Raw genomic sequence first — 18,563 nt, 5'->3', positions numbered from 1 at the left:
TCAACCGGTGCCCAGAGGTGCCGGGAGGAGCCACCGCCGACCCTGAAGCAAGCCCCGCTCCGCCGTGCTGCCGTCTCCGTTGCCATCTAGTGGCACCGGGGCCACGGTCCCCACCCGCGCCCCACGCAGAACCCTGACCCACAGCCACGGGCCGCGGTCGGGAAAAGGGTCGGGGCCCCGCTGAGAAAAGGAGGTTTCTTTCTTTTGATGCAATTAAAACGCGCCACTCGGGCTTTTTTCCTTCCTGAATTATATTAATCTAAGTATAAGAAGTGCATTATCAGTATTTGCTCCTGTTCCCGTCTCTGGCAAGAACGAAGGCTGGGCTGCAGGGGAGGGAGCACGGGAAGCCGAGGGGGTGCAGCTGCGGGGACGGGGAGGCATCGAGGCTCTTCTGCACACCCGGGAGTAGAAGAGAAGGGTCGGGGCCCCGCTGAGAAAAGGAGGTTTCTTTCTTTTGATGCTATTAAAACGCGCCACTCGGGGTTTTTTCCTTCCTGAATTATATTAATCTAAGAAGTGAATTATCAGTATTTGCTCCTGTTCCCGTCTCTGGCAAGAACGAAGGCTGGGCTGCAGGGGAGGGAGCACGGGAAGCCGAGGGGGTGCAGCTGCGGGGACGGGGAGGCATCGAGGCTCTTCTGCACACCCGGGAGTAGAAGAGAGGCCATAGCAGCAGGAAAAGGGTAGGAAGCTCCACAAAACCATCTGTTGTATCACATTCAAAGCTTTTATTTGCTGTCATTTTAAAACCTCCAGGAAGCTTCCAAACAAACTCTCCACTAGAGAAAAACGACCTGGGGTTTTGTCTACAATATATCACATTCAGCTCTTCCTGCTTGGACTCCCTTCCGAGCGCTCATTTGTTTTACTTCCCTGTGGCTTTTCCTCAATACCAACCACTGTTTGTTTGTATTCTTTAACAGCATGAATCACCCCTTAACAAACCCTAGGTGACACAGGACTTTGACCTCGTTTACGTAGTGTAGGTCTGGGAGAAACTCCATGGCTTTAAATGGGGTTGGTCTGTGGATGAAGGAAGGCAGCGAAAGTATTACCTTGTGCTCTTCGTTCTTCTTCCCCAGCAACCAAAAACCTCACTTTGCCTCCAAAAGCAATTATCCTCTGTCTCAGGAGGAGCGGGTAAGTCAGTAGGAGACACCAACCCACAGGGTCTCAATGTCACCTGCCGTCCCACCAGTCAGATGATGCTGCCTGCAGCTCCTGTATCCACGAGGGGCTTTATTAACACTACGGTTTAAGCACAAACCTAAACCCAAACTCTCCTCCTTGGAGACACCACGATGACCTGCAGTGAAGCCTGGACCCCCATGGGGTGGCCCTGACCCCGTTAGCAGGAGGCTCTGCGGCACGGGCTTCCCAGGCAGCACGGATCCAGCCCACCCCTGCTGAGAACATAGGCTGGGAAAGGGTGACAACTGATGAAAAACACGCACACAAGCACCTGTGAAATACTGATTATATTTCTATGCTTTTATGGCAATATAATACTTCATATGAGACTGGGAAACATACTTTCAAATATTTTGTTACCTGGACACCCACACAACCTATTTATGGAACAGGAACGCCTTGTTGCTGCTTACTTAAATCTATGACTTACCAGCAACATAATAAATGCCCAGAATCCCACGAGCTTTTCTTTTGCTCTGGAAACAACACACTCAGATAAAGCTCATTTTATAAACACTAGAATTGCATTGCAATATCCATATATATATATATAGATATAAAGAAAAACTTCTACCTTTCATAAATACATCATACATAAAATATGTTCCCAAAATACATTCATGCATTTTCCCCATCTAAGATCCCTGCTTGTACCCAAAGTGTCTGTAAGCTGGGAAGAGCAATCGCTGGGCAAGGCCTGGAGACAGGCTTGTGTTTGCAGGTGGCTCCAAACCCAGGTGGAGGTTGTGAAGAAGCCTTTGGTGTTTGGGTGGTGTTGGGGTTAACTCCTGCATCAGTGGGTCTAATCCTGCCTCCCCGGATAAACAGGGCTCTCCTGCACGCTGTGCCCCATCAAACACCAGCTGCCCATGTTCAAGCAGCCAAAAGCCACCCTCCATCTCACCCTTAGCACTTCTAGTTTTTCCAGCAGTTACTGGAGATGCTCAAGTCTCTCCCAGCGCTTGACGGAGGCTGGGAAGCAAGGGCTCTGGATGCGGGAAGGTCACTACCTGGCTTTGGTGGAAGGGGATCTGTGAATGGAAGAAGCTGCTTTCCTGACTGCCATCGACCTGAAGATTGACCACGCTCCCACCGCCGCCATCCCCGTCTGCAACGGGAACGGCTTCGCCTCCACTCTGAGAGTCGGTCCTTTGCTAACGAGGGAAACAAATGCCCATCTCGTGTCCGTTTATGAAAGCATAAATACACAAAATATACAAAAACATCTACAAAGTAATTCTAAGTAGCAGCTGGCACAAAAGAAGCACCAGTTCTGCAGCTCAGTAATGTAGGTCCCATCCCCGTGAACGTGGTTTATACAGTGTAGGACTCCAGGGGCCGGCCACGGCCCTACCCCGGAGCTGTACCTGGATCGTGTGGCTGTGCAAATACAGGCAGACTAAGCACTAACCTCACCTGATCTGGGTTGAGAGGGAAGCCAGACATACGCCTGTCCAAATTCCACTTCCCCCCCCTCAGAAAGGTCCTGGTCAATATTGCAAGTGCACATTCAAAGGTCATTTTGGGAACGCTGCTCTCTCTACTTGCAAGCAGGCCAGTTACAAGTCAGCATCCCCTTTCCACAAGGCAGTCTATCCTTAGGGCAAACTATCCCTTAAGCTAGCGGTCTAGAGACAAATTAAATTCATTCTGACTTTTCTCATCTACCCAAACTCAATGTCTTTACAGAGCAACCGAAGAGAAGCATTGCATAGATCTGTATCTCATGTCTTCCCGCACCCAACAAACAGCAAGAAATAAGTTCAAGTTTTGCACAGTACATTATAAAAGGCATCACCTTTAAACAACGCAAGAAAAAAAAAAGATGAAGTGTCACCACGGTGTAAACCCTGCAGTGAAATGAGGCAGTGAACATACAGTGCTCGGCAGCTCTCGGGGATGGCTGCCTGTAGTGTACTGATGAATTTGCTAGACAAATCTCCTCTCAGACCTCTCTCTCAATGCACACTAATATGAATTTGCATAATTAGATAACCTGCCCCTGAACAAAAGGAGCGATGCTGTGTGTCACAGGAAGGAGGACGACACTGACGGGGCCGTCTGCTTTGCATACAGCAGTTTAAGGGCCAGTCGTCCCCTTTGCAATGCAGACTGCAGGACAGCAGGGCTCTTTTCAGGCTTAGGAAGTCTCAACAGAAGTTTTGCTACAGTTGGCTTTACAGTTGAGATATTAGAGCCCAGATACTCTGGTGGTTTAAACCCCACATGCTCCATTGGAGTTACCGGTGCTTATTTCCACGAGTGGAGGATGCGGTCCTTGCTTGTCACAGACATAGAATAAAGCTGTGGTAGCCCTTTCTTTAAATAAAATTAAATAACTGCATATGGCATCAGCGCACAATTTTAAATGTGCTTCTGCTGTTAATAGCAAGCACACCAGTGGTTAATTAAATTATTTATCTTGAACTAAAAAAAGTGATAATTTTACCATTAATCTAAAAACCCCTAGGGAGTGCGTAATGTCTTCTCATCGTATTTTTGAGACTGAGAAAGTCACTTGCACGTGTACAGCGCTATATATCCTCTTCAGCCGGCAGCGAAGGTTTGTGTTCCTGGAGGTCACAGTTGCCATTTTCAGATGCATCCGAGCTGCCCGGAGCCAACTCTGGTGGCGGGGGTTTGTAGAGTAAACAGGAGACTATAAAGAAGGTTGTCCCAAGCACCTGCAGCCATGAAGACATCCCGTTACTCTCCGCTCCCCCTAAAACCAGGCGCCTAGCCCTCATTTGGGATGAGGTTTGCTGACCAAGCTTTGAGGATGAGATGATGCTGAAGGCCAGCCTGGGCAGCAGACCAGTGCACAGAGCCGGAGAGGGCAAAAAATCTGAATTTAGCCAGCCCCATAGCAATGGGACAGTGAGAATCTGGAAAGCTGTTCAGCCCCACATAGACACCTGGAACACAGTGCTGTGTGGACCTACACCGCCTGAGCCATTTGCTGGAAGGCTTTTGAAAGCCTCTTTATCATGGCAACTGCTAAACACTACTACCTAGGGCAAGTGCTTGTTTGGGAGCAGTTAAAATGATGGTTTTCAGCTAATAAATAAGAAATACACAGCTAAGCTCTCTTATTTTCTAGCAGTGATTGGGGAATGGTTATTTACAGCCTGCCCACAATGCCATCCCTCACTCTCACTAACACACCACAGTTATATATTTTACTCCATTTCTAGCAAAAAATCACTTCAGTAACTGCTGGGAGAAGAGGAGATATTTCATATGGTGCAACAGAAGCTGTAAGCCTAGAAAGTAATGGGAATTTAAGAGAATGATGGTGCCTGGAGCAAAGCAAATGGAGCTTTTGCCTTCCCTGAGAACACTTCTTGTGTGAAGGTCCAATCTGGGGGGGGGTGGGGGCGCAGATCAGGACAACCCAATTTTGTAAAATTCTCTCCCAGAGCAAAATGCTGTCTTCTAAAGACCTGCTCGCTTTATCAGAGAGTGAAGTTAACAGGCAGCATCACCTTGTAGACCAGTCCAGCGATGAGGGTGTATCGGCTCATGGCTGAGTTCTGGTAAACATAGCAAGAACCTTGCTCGCCGCACTGGTCCTGCCAGAGCAGGCAGGATTTGTCGATCATGGACCCAAAGGCGATGGGGCCAGGGATGCCTCCTGTGGGAAGAGAGAGTGGACCTTCAGTGTGGGCAGCACCTACTCACCAGCCTTGCAGGACGCACGGTGCTTGCAGAAAAGCATCAGGCTCTGCTGCTATCGTGATTAAACAAACTCATCCTGCAACGTCTAGAGCCACAAGGTATCCAAAATACGCTGAATTTCAAGACCTGAGAGTCCAGCGGGTCTTTTGACCATCCTGGCCTGCACGTTGCACAAGAGCCAAAAGACATACACAGGAGCTTCAACACCTCTGCTCCTTTTTTCTTAAAATAAGGACATGTTGCCAGGACACTGCTCTTCTACCCCACCTGTGATGTGTTACAGAACTTTTCATTCAGTTTGTAAATCATTTGCAAAGGGAATTAGGTTTTTCTGAATGATGGCAAACAAGAGAAAGCATCCTCCTTTCAACAGCGCATGCCCTACCCCCTTCTTTTCCAACCCAACATGTTTTATTCTTAGGTAACAGCTTGGCACATGCTCCAACAAGCCAACGGACCATACCGATGCCCAAATTCACTCTGTTCCATACCTAGCGTTCGTACTACAATCCACTGGATCCCGAGTGCGAATGACCTTTGCCTGTCAGAGACACACCTGGGGAACAAAAGGGGATTGTTTAAAAATGCTGCCAGGCTGCACGGCACCTCCCCGCCCCGCAGCGCCATGCACTTGGGTCCAGCATGCTTGGGACCTCCACCCCCTCTGGAGATCGAGGTTCACCACAGTGCAATGTCCCCCCACCACTGCTGCAAACTGGGACACACACATGGGTGACTGATGTCAGAGGATAGAGCTGCCAATGCTAAAATTTGCTTTCCCAGCTAGACAGGGAAGGGAGTTAGTCCCCATGTCTCCAAGCTGCCAGTAACAAGGTGGTTCCCATCACACCTTCCCCATGGCTTGAGCCTGCAGGATAAAGTGGAGAGGCGGATTCTTGCAGCGCTGGCGGAGGACAAGGCGATCCCGTGCTTACCGCAGCGTGGCTGTCAGGGCAGGAATACTGCTCAGAAAGGTGAAGAGGATCACCATGAACATGAAGAACAGGAGCAGGGGCCTTTTCGCACAAGAGGAGGTGCATTTCCCTGCCTCTGCGTCGCCGGGGCCGGGCAGAACAGTCTTCTCAACGCAGCTACACTCGTGATAGACCTGGGAAAGAAAGGCTGGTGGGTGCTTTGCCAAGGACAGCATGGTGATACTCAAAGCTTTAAAAAGAAAGAAATTCAGGGAGGGCAGAAACCGGCCGGTTTCACTCCCGGAGCGGAGCGAAGCAGAAATCAAGTTGCATTCTTGACACACCCCTGTTTCAAAACAGGTTATTAAATAAATTAACTTTGCCAGGCAGCTCTTGAATGCTGAATGTTATCATTACTCTTCTTAAGCCTTTGCCTGTCTCTATGAGCAACATGCTGGAAGGATGAGGAGGTGCATCATGTTCACTGAAGACGCAAAATAGGCATTGGGACAGGAATTAGGTGCCTACCAAGCTCCCCACCTGCCTGGGTGATTTACCACGGATTTCAGCGCAGTTTGACCCGGAGTGAGGCAAAACCAGTTGGACAAATTGAGAGAAGCAAAGCAGGGCGACCTCAGGGTACTTTCTGCCTTCATCCCAGGTGGTGCCTGAGAGCATCCATCCTGCACTGGGCTTTTACACTGATTTGCAGCAAAGCTCAAACCTGTGGACACTTTTGCAGAGCCAACCAAATCACTCTAAAGAAGATGTGCCACCACCTTGTTAATACACAGTACTTTCAGACATACCTTCTTGCCATTCCTGAGGTTTTCAGACACTTTTTTGCACCCGGCATGGCAGGGAGAGTAATACATAATGTCATCGCTCCCGCAGACAGGGCTGTAGGTCTCCTGTAGACAGTCACACTCGGTGTTGCAGGCTGCTGTCAGGTTTAGGCGGCCACCAGGCAAAGCACTAAGGGAAACACAGGAGCAGTCAGTGGGGAGACACCAAACAGCATTTTCCAGGAGGAAATGGGTAGAGCAAGAGAAGGAGAAGGCAGGACAGTAGGACATGCAGTGGATCCCCAAGTAGCACAAAGCCAGGCTTGGGAAGGGTTTCATCTCACCCAATTTTAACCATGAACAGGAATCGTGCCCTGGACCTGCATCTTTCCCACAGCTACCAAGGGCGTTTAAGTGACCAGCTCATAGGGAGACACCTCCATTTGGAGAGGAGATTCCCACTTTTAGTCCAGTTTATCCCACTGGATAGAGAAGGGGGACCCTGTGAAGGCAACTGAGGAGTGGAGTATCTCACACTCTGGCACTGCTGATCTCCCCTCCCTCACAGAAGAGGGAGACTCTTCCATAAACTCCAACTAGATGCAAAAATTAGGACATCTATATTCTGGGTCTCACCCTCAGCATCTGCCTGTAAGACTGACTGGACACCATGTTCCATCACCAACACATTCACACATGACTATCACCAGCGCTGTGTATTTGGAGTTATCCTTCTATTCTGACCAGGGCCGTGCAGCACAAGACAGATGGGATGATTGTTATTACCTTCCCTCGTACATCTGGGTTACTCCTGCCATCGGCATGTTAGGGCAGTGAATAAAAAAAATGAATATAGCCAGCAGACTCGACACTGTGCAAAGTAAACACAATTTGATGATTCCTGAACAGCGCAGTTTAAATTTATTCACAAGGAATCCTCCCAGGAATGTGCCTCCCCCTCCAGCTGGCACAACCAGATAACCTGAAAAAAAAGGGGAAGAAACCCACAAGCAAGTTTAGAAATGTCAGCAAGGAGTTTTCATGTCTGAATACATTAACTGCAGTGTGTTTGCATGAGAATAACCCCTTGGTTGCTGCGTGGCTTCTTGGTAGGAGTTCGGTGGACTTTGCTGTGGTAGGTGGTCCTCCGTAACAGCTCAAGTAACGTGGCATGAGCCTGGTAAGGCAGCTTTTCCTATCCAGAGATCTTAAAACAGACTCTTTCAGGAGCACATCATGAGTATTGATGCTTGTTGGACACCACTTCCTTGGTCTACGATACGGCAGCTGAGTGAGGATCTTCCCAGTTTCGGGATGCTGACAAAGTATGTCCCCCAGTTCAGACATTTAGTTAATGTTTCCTGGTAATGCACTAGAAGGAACAGACTACAATTATTTTGCCTTCCTCTAGAGGGTAACAGATGGCTACAGAAGTGACACATTTCTTCCTGATGTCAGTAGATACAGCACTGAAAACACACTTGGTACAGATGTGCTGATGGGAAACGAACCTATCTAATAGCCGAAGAGGATAACCGCTCTGTAAATGAACTGCAAAACGTGTTTGTCTCCATTCTAAATGAGCTACAGTGCTCTTGTATTTGTAGGCAAAATGGGAAAACATTGCAAAAAGCTGGTTTCCTTACCAAAAAAGGTAGCAGCTTCAGAGGCACTTAAACTAAACTGAGACTCCAGGAACTTGGGTCCAAATGTGGACATCCCAGCAATGAGGGTGGCTTCGGTCGCTCCCGCTAAGCAGAGGAAGATGAAGGTGGGGTTCTTCAGAAGCAGCAGTACTGATCTGGGAAGGACAAATATACTGGAATTGAATCACTGTGGCACGTTTTGATTTCAGGTCTTTCCCCTATCTTCAAGTCAGAAGGACCACACGTAAGACGAGGCAGCATCCCATCATTCTGCATCTCTTCAAAAGAAAAAAAACAAAAGGGAGCTAACTGGAGTTTGAAAGAGCAGTGAGCTTCTCCACTTATGCTTATCAAGTCCTACCAGCCAAGGAAGGATGCTGAGGATACCCTCACATCTCCCTGTGTAGCTGCGCAGAGTAGATGTTGGTGCTTTGTGGAGATAGTCTCCATTGCAGGTGGGGATCAACAAGTTTGCCCTCAAACTCTGCCTTTATATATAATGTCTCTCATGTGCCAACCTGCTCTGGCTCTTGTTCCTACTGGGTGTTGTCCTGACTATCTTCAGGCGCCTAACAGACGTGCTTACCCTGCTCGTCTTTTATAGCCCCGCTGGCTACAACCAACAGCCAAGGGAATCTGAGGAACGAAAACCAAACACCTAAAACAGGAGGGAATAATCCGGGATCTCATGAGGGCACCAGATGGGTCTATTTATCTCATGTGCATGTTCAAAGTGGGGATTGGATACCAGCAGTGTGTGTGTGATATAATTCATACTCAGGGTGCCCACGACTGCTGTATGGACAATTTCAGCGGTAATTTTCCAACATTTAGGGTCAAGCTGAGTATTTTCCATTCCTAAATGGGGCAATACTGAAAGGACACTACTCCTTACCAGATCTCAATCATTTCAAGGTTTTATTAGTCCCTGATGGCAGTTATCTTGGGACTCCTGACTCAACCAAGAGCAGGGAACAAAGTTGTGTTACATCCTCACATACGCACATGCTACTCATGTGCACCCATGTCCTCATGAGAATAACAATCTCTGATAACCATGGATGTTTTGCAGCTCAGGGAAATACCAAGCAAACTTTTCTATATGGAGGAAACACCTCCAAGACACCTTATATCCCACTGGAAAACAGAAAGCAATCTTTCTCTCACAATCTAAGCACAGTTTTACTTTAAGCTTAATGTGTAAGTTGAGCAAATACATTTTATTTTCGACCCACCGGGATTTAGTAGAGAGCCATAGACATGCCTTAAAAATTGCCATGTGTCATTTATATGCAGAAAGATGATCCAGCAACAATTCCATCTCCGAGACACAGAAACACCCTCGGGCACACGGGATGGTCTCAATTATATCTCACTATCTCGGATATTGGACTAAGAAGGTTGACACTGCTTTGCAGGGAGTGTTTTGTAACGAGCTTGAAATTCTGCGGCATGACTTTCCCCAATCCTAGCCTGAACCAGTGCCACAGATCATCCCATTTCTGAGACAGGCACAAAGCTGTCATCCCGCAGCGACGGCAGCAACAGGGGTGCCGTGGGATGCTCACTGAACTGAAAGGCACAGTCACTTACCACCTACTGCTTTGGAGGAAATGTGAAATCAGAGAAAACCTACTGTAGTACAACCGAGTGAGACGTGCTCTGGCTCAGCATCAGATTTAGGCAACTTTACCCACATAAAGTGGAGAATTTTATTATACCAAAAGAACAAAGAAGCTGAAGGACAAAATACCCCACATTCTTACACCTTGATTACAGGGGACTTTATACTAACCCTTGTCTAGCTGTTGGGATTAGTTTAATTTACTAAACTATTTTCCAGGAACGATCTTTTCAACTGTGCTTTATTTGGAAGCACAAATAGTTTCTCTTAGCGAGAAAACACTTGTGGACCTTGTGGCTGATGTAGAAAATGTACAATGCCTTCACCTTTTTAGAGTTCAAGAGAAAAGAGAGGAGCTGTCCCCTGGCACTAGCGTGACTTTGTGCCCGCTGGCCAAAGGTTACAGGTTAGACTTGCAGGTAGGAAAATGCAGAGGCACTCCTTTCAGCGCTAAGAGTAAGGGTTTACTCACGTAATTTAATCTGTTTGTAGACAGAAGATGTAGTTGTGAGGAGCTACAGCATATAAAACCTTACCAAAGTCAACACAGACCTTTTCATTGCTATCAGTAGGACTTCAAACACACCCAGAAACCACCTAACTCTTGAACAGTCTTGACTGCCCTCAGTTCTTGCAGCCAAAGGGATTTCTGGAGGCTCAGCACTGCCAAGAGAAGAATCCCACCATCTATAAAAACCTGATCCTGCAAGTCTTTACTGATATGGGCACATATAGGTACTCTTTCCTCATGTAATGGTCCTGCTGAGTAGGTTGGGACCACCTGTACAATCAAAGCCTGCTCCTCTGAGAAACACTTGCATGCCCAGGACACCCCAGACTGTAACAGAGTACGGCCACAAGCTAATGAGTCATTAACGAGACGGATATTTATGCAATCTTAGAGCATGTGAACGAGGACTTTTCCAGCACAAAATGACACCTACTGTCACCACCACCAAGGGAACGGAGGGCAGTACGTACATCCTGCAGGAACGTAAACCAATCTCCCTTTACCATGCATGGAAGCTGCAGTAAAGCCACGACACAAACCAAAGCCCCACCCTGCCACCTAACCCAAGAGGGATGAGCGAAATATTGACCACAGCTTCTCGTGTTGAAGATCAGGGCTTGACAGACCAGTGAATGATCCTCACAAACTCTGTCCTGTAGCTCGCTAGGACCAAGCCTCCTCTCCTGGCACAGCTCTACGTGTCTTCTGTTTGAATCCCTCTGCACCGACAGCAGGGGTTATTTCATGAGAGCAATCATACGGAACCAGAGAAAGGAAAATGCTATATTATCAGGCTTTTTCAACCCAAGAATTAAGACAGACACTTAATCCCCTGTCTCTTCAGGGCAGAAGATTAAGCTGTATGGGCTGCATTCCTGTAAGCTCCTGCTCTTAGGCAGCACTGTGAATACAGCAATTCATTAAGCTCGCCTAGAAAGGACCTGATGGCATGGAATAGTATTTTATTTCATTAGTATTTCTGCTTATCTTTGTGAGACTCTTACTGTCCGTACTGTGAGAAAATGTGTAGCATCCGATCCCTTACTAAAACAAAAGCAACAGTGTCCTTTGGCCTTGCTCTCCAGCCTGGTCCACGTGTCCCCAGGAGCTGCACACACAGATGTGATCTCCTCTTTAATGCAAGTTTTCAGAATAGCAACCCTTTAAGGCACTTCCCTTTTATTAATCAAAAGCAGGGAACACAAAAGTCTGTTGGGTTTTTGCTTTCAAACGAAAACCACACTAAGGTCTGGACTGATCTGAATTATTTGATAGGAGTTGCCCACCTTCAGGTATTTGTTCTTCAGGAACGAGGGGTGAAAGACGATGGTCCCGGAGGAGGACTGCCTCCGTACCTGCTGTCAGACAGCCTTCACCGAGAAACAGTGGGGGCTTTGTTCCAGATAAGCAAGAAAAGTATCAACCACTGAATTTCATCCCTCTCTGCTACCCTGTTTGTGTTGGTTTTAGTCACAACCTTATCATTATTTAAATGCAGGTTTTGAATTTAATTTCCGTGCGGAGAATATGCCGTGACCTCGGAAAATGGCACCCAGTCAAGAATGCCATTTAATAACAGTATTGAAATCTGTTCAATGCAATATTCTTCACAAAACTGCCTTAACCCCTGGTAAACTTCCTATGAAGTGTCCAAGAATTTCAGACCAATGTGAGTAGTTGCATTGACACAACACAGAGCGACTGCTGCTGAAAACTCCCGTACTGAGCACCTGCTTCGATCCTCCTCTGCCAGCACAAAGACAAACACCACAACTAAAGTTCAGAAGTAATTGCTGGCAGCGGCACGGGGTTTGGCAACACTGAGTGTTTGCCTTTGCATGAGGCAGCCATCACACATGGATGCAAACTCCTCCCTAAGAATGGTCCTGGGAGAAAAAACACAAAAAGGAAAAATCCCCTTACCGACTGCAAGCTCCAAAAGGAATTGGCACCCAGACATCTCTGCAACATCCAGAGCTTGCACACCAGCTAAACCCAAGCTGCAAATAAAGCAGCACCTCTCCCCTTGCCTTCCATTTAAATACAACTCAACACACACACAAAAAAAAAAAAATCATAAAAGATTTCAAAGATCCATAGCAAATGTTTCCAGGTTAAAAGACCACATTTTATTCTGGCCACTCGCTTGTTCCCACCCAGGATCCCTTTAAACCATTTCCTACCAAACCTCCTTTGGTGCAAGCATGCTCGCCCACACCACAGAGCCAAGCAGCAGCCCCGTGATTAAGCGCGCTGCTGTGTCACTGCTTTGCAGGAGAGATAAGAAGTAGTAACACATAAAAGGTGGCTGGAAGATGCAAAGGCAAAAGAAAAAAAAAAGGAAACTAAGAATAAAAGAGAAAGGGAACTGAAAGCTGCAGTGCAGGATATCTTGTTCCCTGGATTTGGAAGGGAGCTGTAAGAGTCGGGGGTTTAGTTTCCTCTCTTTTCTCATTAAAAGGACAAAACAGGGATCTAACACAAGCGAAAATAGAGGAAAGGAAGAAAAGCCCTGTGGGGACGGAGAGGAGGAGGCGTTGGACAGCACCCAATGGGGCCAGGTGAGGCCAGACACAAGCAGACAGGAAGAAATAATGCCGCTGGGGAGAGGGAACGAGATGGCAATGCCTGTGCATCTCCTATCACCTAAAGGCTGGCACCAAGCCACTCTCGGTGAAACTCAGCGTGTTGCATATGACTGCAGGCGGATCTTCACACATGGATGTGAGCTTCTGAAAACCACAGGCAGGACCAGCCACTTGTCCCCCGCTCTCCCCCGCGATCCCCAGCACAATTTCTAGTTCAGGCCACTTGCCGAGAGACCCCAGCCGCTGACGGGACCAGGAGCTTTGCAACCTCCTCTGCAAGACAGCACCATCGCTACGTTTGAAGATGGGCAAAACCTTTTAGCTAGCATTGCAGAAAGCAAGTTCAGTTTGGGCCCATTGCTCTCACTTCTGGGGAGGACTCCCTGAACCTCAGGCATGGGATGGTTTTCTCACCGAGGCAGATCTTTAACTGTTTTCCCAAAGTCCGGATCCGATGCTTTTTTGTGGCTCCCATCCTTTAGCTGATGAGCCTCTGACACCCTCATAACGATATACCGCTGGGATCCTGAAAATGAGAGGCAAACGGGAACAAGGAGCATGAGAGACACGGGATGCAGATGCTACCGAAGCGGTGGATTTGCAGGGGGAAAATCCAGTGCTACACCCTCCCTCCACCAACGGCTGCAAGGAAGGAGCAGGGAAACAGGCAGCTGGAAAGCTGCAGCGGTGAAATCCATGTAGGAATTACAATTTAAACACTGGAAGCTCTTCCTCTACCCCTGCGTCCCCAGCCACACACGTGCATAAGGATGCAAGCCCCAAGGCGAGCATGAGTACCGTGCAGTCCCAGCCCCAATTCCATGGAGTCGCGTACCTGGGAGGCGCTGGGGATACCCCAGGATGGGGATGGAGATGAGGAGGGAGGCTGCTCCGGCCCCAAGGAAGCCGATCCACCATGCTCCCACCCACAGCGTGTTCTCTGGGGTGATGTCAATCCTGTAAGAAACGAAGTCAAAAGGACACAAGGGAGAGAGGCGGCAGTTTGAAATGGAGCAGGACAGCTCGGCGTGCCTCTTGCTGAAGCTGGCAGGGGTTGGCGGGACACGGGGGGGGCATCAGCAAAGGAAACCCAGCTCTGGCCTCTCCCATGGCCATCTGCTGGGGATGCCACATCCACCATCCCTCTTGCCACACCAGAGGGCCGCCTGCCTTAGCGGAGAGCACAACACAACAAGCCCCAGAAACTACATCATTTAATTCTCCTTTAATCTCTGGCTTGCACATTCACCTCTCCCCATTTCATTTGTGCTCTGGGGGTTGCTGTGATCCTTCTTCCACCCCAGAGCCACCCTTTGCAAGAAAACTGGTGGAAACAACCCATTCTGTCCCCTGGAAACCCGCTCCCCCTTTTTAACCCATTCATCTGCCAAAGAGCCTGTAAGGAGATAAGAATAAATTACAAATACTAGGAAGCAAGGAGGGACTAAGCATCCTGGCTGGATTACCCAGAGGACAAGCAGCACTGCTGGTAGCATTGCCTCATCAGGGAACTCATTCAAAAAATTCACCTGCTGCCCGTAGCCTCATTAGCGCAGGCAGTGCAGCGTGAGGAAGGATTTAAGCTGACAGGCTTGTCAGTGATTTTCTTCCAGCAACAGCACTAATGCAAGCCACCCTTCCAGCCTCAGCACCCCCGCAGAAACACTGCTGAACACCATGGGCACGTTTTCACCCAGCCACCGGGTCATTTCTCCAGATTATTGTTATTATTTTTTTACCCCAAAGGAAACATATAGCATAAAGGAAAAGGAACAAGATTATTTTTTAGCGACTTACTCTCTGCCAATTTCAGTATAAATATTTAGAAACATTCCTCCTACCAGATAACCCGCTGCAGGCCCAAGGATTGCAGCAGTGTAGAAAACAGCTGAAAGGGAAAACAAGCCGTGTTAGACAAACAGCCGTGTTTCAGCCAGGGATGCTGCGGAGCACTGCCGGTGCCCAGCATCCCCTGTCCCACCACAGCCTGATTCCCTCCTGGATCCGGGATGCTCAGCCTCCTGCTGCCTCGCACCCCACTCCCTAAGCCACTGAGAAACAAAGCCAGACAGTTTTGACAAGTTTTCATCTCACGCTTATGTCCCAGGGAAACTTTTGCATCCAACCTAGGAATTTTTATGGCGTGGGGCAGGCAAAATCAGTTCAGTGGAAAACCATGTTTATGTAGTTACTGTTTTATTATTTAGCAGGGACGTAGCTGACCCCACTGCCACATCCTGACTGCCGGCGTGATGAGCAGCGGCGTTGTCTCCCCGCTGACAATACGCAGCGTCTACGCTAAACGTGGCATCCATGGCACTTATTTTGGTTTGCTGCCGTGGAAAGATCATCACCTTACTGACGATCCCCTTGTGATCTCCTTCTCTCCCTGCACAGCCTTCTGATACAACAGTATGGGCAGACTGCTAAATTTTGAAATTGGTGAAAGGTCAGCCGTTTCAGCAATTTCACCCAATAGGACTGTATTTGGCAATTGCTAAGTGATCAGCAATACAGAGCAGAGGAGTGAGCTGAGCCTCCTCCCTCGGTGAAGCTTGGCTGTGCTTTGCACCAGCAGCACCTGAGCAGCCCAGCCACCATCCCTGCTGTGCTATGGCACTAAAGGGGTGATGTCCCCTCGCACGGATCGGGTATGGCCTTATGGTTGTTTGCCAGAGATGCTAATGCCACGCACGCGCTGGGGCACGCTGGGGGGCTCTCCCCAGCTGGCCCCGTGCCGGGAACAGGAGGCACCTCCTGATCTGCAGAGCATGTGTTGCAGGAGTGAAAATACCCAGCTGCACTTACAGTTCCTGCCTGTAAATAATCAAAATCTCTCCAATAGCTGCCCCTTCCCTCTGTTTACCACCTCGCCCATTATCGGGAACAAAAGACTGGGAGCACCTCTCGTGAAACTGCTCAGTGTGGCCTGTTCGGTGCCAAGGCAGATGGACCGGCTCTCCCTCCCACCGCCCAGCTCATGGGTTCAAGCTGCCCCTCTGGCTCAACTCACCAATGTACACAGGGGAGTAGTTAGTCTTGACGTTTTCATCTAAATAGGTGACGCCGAGCGTGTAGAGCGGCGTGGCTCCCATCCCGTGCAGGAACTGCCCCAGCATGAAGACGAACCTGTAGCCAGAGAGGCTGGAGGCAGCCTGGGCACAGGGCAGGCTCTGGTTCCCCCCGCAGATGCCCACCTCCGCCGCCGAATGCGCCTCGTACCGTCCCGTGGTGAAGTGGGGCAAGGCAAAGAGCAGGGAGCCCAAGCCCATGACCAGCACGCCCCAACCCAGCCATTGCGGTTTGTGTCCGTTTCCCCCAAAATAGCTGACAAAGGTCAAGCAGATGCATGCTGCGATGTCGTAGGAGCTGGCGATCAGCCCGCTCTGATAGCTGCGGAGGTCGAAGCGCCGCTCGATGGAGGTGATGACCGTGTTGATGAAGCCATTCACCGTCATGCCTTGCAGGAAGGAGGCCACGCAGAGGAAGAACAAGATGCCCTTGGACGTGTTAAAGAGCTGGCAGCACCTGGGGGTGAACCCCCCCCAGCCGCATGCCAGTTCCTCCCCTTCAGCCGACACATATTTAATCCCTTTGCCGAACTGGGTCTCCTCCTCTCCCGGGTTGGTGGAGCAGAGGGGTTCGGCGCACGAGTCGGAGGGGCTGGGCACGCCAGAAGATGCCGTGCCGTTGCTCAGCGGGGTGCCGCATGGCTCCCGCCTGCTCGGGGCGTCGAAGGTCCGGCCGGCCTCGCCAGGAGGAGGAGACGGGTGGGAGAAGTTGAGTGTCTGAGCGAAACAAAAGCCATTTTCTCCGGTTGAATTCTGGGGCGTTGCCATGAACAGGAACGCAGAGTCGAGCGGCAGGTCAAGGTGGGGCTGGTGGCCGGGGTGGCTTCGTGGGGCAGCGAGGACCTGCCTACCCAGGAGATGCAATTTTCGGCGCTTACATCAGTAGGAAGATGGCGAAGGTCTGAGCCAGGACCATTGCGATCTGTGAAGAAAGAATTTTTACACATACCTTTGTATAAAAACATGCCCCAAACCTTCAAATACTGTTTCTTTCTTTTTTTTTTTTAATAAGTATTAGCATTTCACTGCGCAGTTCAGCTGGATGTGTGCCCTCCACCATGGGGTGTGTTGGTACCCCAAGTGTTGGGGCACCATTAATATTACAGAAAACCCCAAAACATCCAAAAGCATTAAAAAAAAAAAAAAAGCACCTCTAAAGGCAGTCTCCCCACCAGCTGAAGCCTCTTATCCTCCTCTCGAAGAAACCCTGGTTAGACGCCGGACCCTCACAACCTCTGTCCCTCTTCTTCCCCCTGCAGAGAATGGCGTGCACAGCTACAAGTTTCCCACTGTTAAAAGTCCTTTGGTCTCTCTTCCACACTCTGCCAATAACAGTTTATAATTATCCTGAAAAGTTTCCACAGTCAGATTGATTTTATTCCAAGCCCTCAGATCTGTTTACAACTATTCAGTAAAATCCTTTCTATAACTAATTAGACTACATGCCATTTCAGAGCGAGCTGGAGGGCAGAGGCAGCTGACTCTAACCTGATTACCGATGCAGACTGCATTCTTTCAACCGGTTGCTGTGCATCTCAGCACCTGATCATGCCAGCAACCAAGAGTATTTTTTCTTAAATGCCTTGGCTGAACTATAAATGATGAAAACAATAAGGTTCTCCCTTGAATACTGGTCTTAAATATGCAACAAATGCTAGGCAAGAACCTTTTTATTAGAGAGCATCTTCAAAGCATCCTGTATTTCCCAATATTTTTTGTCAATATCTGTTCAAGAGGTTCCTATGAAAATCTTCCTCTTGAGATCGCAATCAGCCTCATCAACAGGGAACGGGAAAAACAGGCACTTATTTTCCCAATAAAATGAACCTTGTTCAGATCACTGTAACCTGGGAATATTGCTGCCTTTGGTGAATAAATTAACTCATCTGTGTGTTGCTGGAAAACCTTACTGACATTTGCTTGGTAGATAACGGCGAAGCTGATGTGCTGCCCTGTACCGGCAGTTCTTGCAGGCACTGGGGCAGGAGGACTCGGCAGAACGTGATGCTCAGAGCAGCATCAAGGTCCTGCTCCCACCCCAGACAGGCAGAGGATAGACCTTGCAAGTGCAAGCAAACTTTAAACACCCAGGTCAGTAGTGCTACAACAGGTCTGGTCCTCAAGGGAAGTTAAACAAATAAGATCCACCTTCCGTTTGCAATTAATTCTATCTTAATTGCCCTGTCTGGGGAGCAGAGCGCACAGAGTATTTCAGGGTCCAGATTTTAGTCGGAATTTGATGATAGCGCAGGGGCAGGGTGAGCTTGGCAGCCAGAAGGGCACTGCTTTTCAGGTCCGTGCCAGACTCCTCCAGGTAACTTCTACCTTAGCTGGCTGAGTACAGTGCAGGATAACTTTGATGTGTAACGTATAAATGCAAAAACTAACTGCGGGCGTTGAATTTTTGCTGCAGAGAAAGACTGTTGTAATGTGCTGGCACAAAAGGATAACGCTTTGGATGTCAGACTATATTTTTTCACTTTTTTGGCCCTCCCATGTCCTTATGACTCTTACAGCTCTAAATCTATTTTATCACCTTTGGTTGCAATATT

General features: G+C 48.7%; 1 protein-coding gene across 1 annotated transcript; it reads right to left on the bottom strand.

The window, feature by feature from the left end:
• Positions 1-3,408: 3,408 nt before the first annotated feature.
• Positions 3,409-16,779, bottom strand: SLCO4A1 (solute carrier organic anion transporter family, member 4A1). The gene is made up of 11 exons (XM_009326884.1): positions 15,954-16,779; positions 14,738-14,828; positions 13,776-13,897; positions 13,355-13,466; positions 8,218-8,372; positions 7,358-7,553; positions 6,596-6,761; positions 5,808-5,980; positions 5,364-5,428; positions 4,680-4,828; positions 3,409-3,878 (listed from the first exon to the last, which is right to left on the bottom strand). Exons 1-11 carry the CDS (start codon positions 16,777-16,779, stop codon positions 3,729-3,731), a joined length of 2,205 nt encoding a protein of 734 aa, XP_009325159.1. The 3' UTR covers positions 3,409-3,728.
• Positions 16,780-18,563: the final 1,784 nt, after the last annotated feature.

This window comes from Pygoscelis adeliae, unplaced genomic scaffold, assembly GCF_000699105.1.
Source record: "Pygoscelis adeliae isolate BGI_AS28 unplaced genomic scaffold, ASM69910v1 Scaffold286, whole genome shotgun sequence".
NCBI lineage: Eukaryota > Metazoa > Chordata > Aves > Sphenisciformes > Spheniscidae > Pygoscelis > Pygoscelis adeliae.
This window is presented reverse-complemented; position numbering and strand designations above follow the sequence as displayed.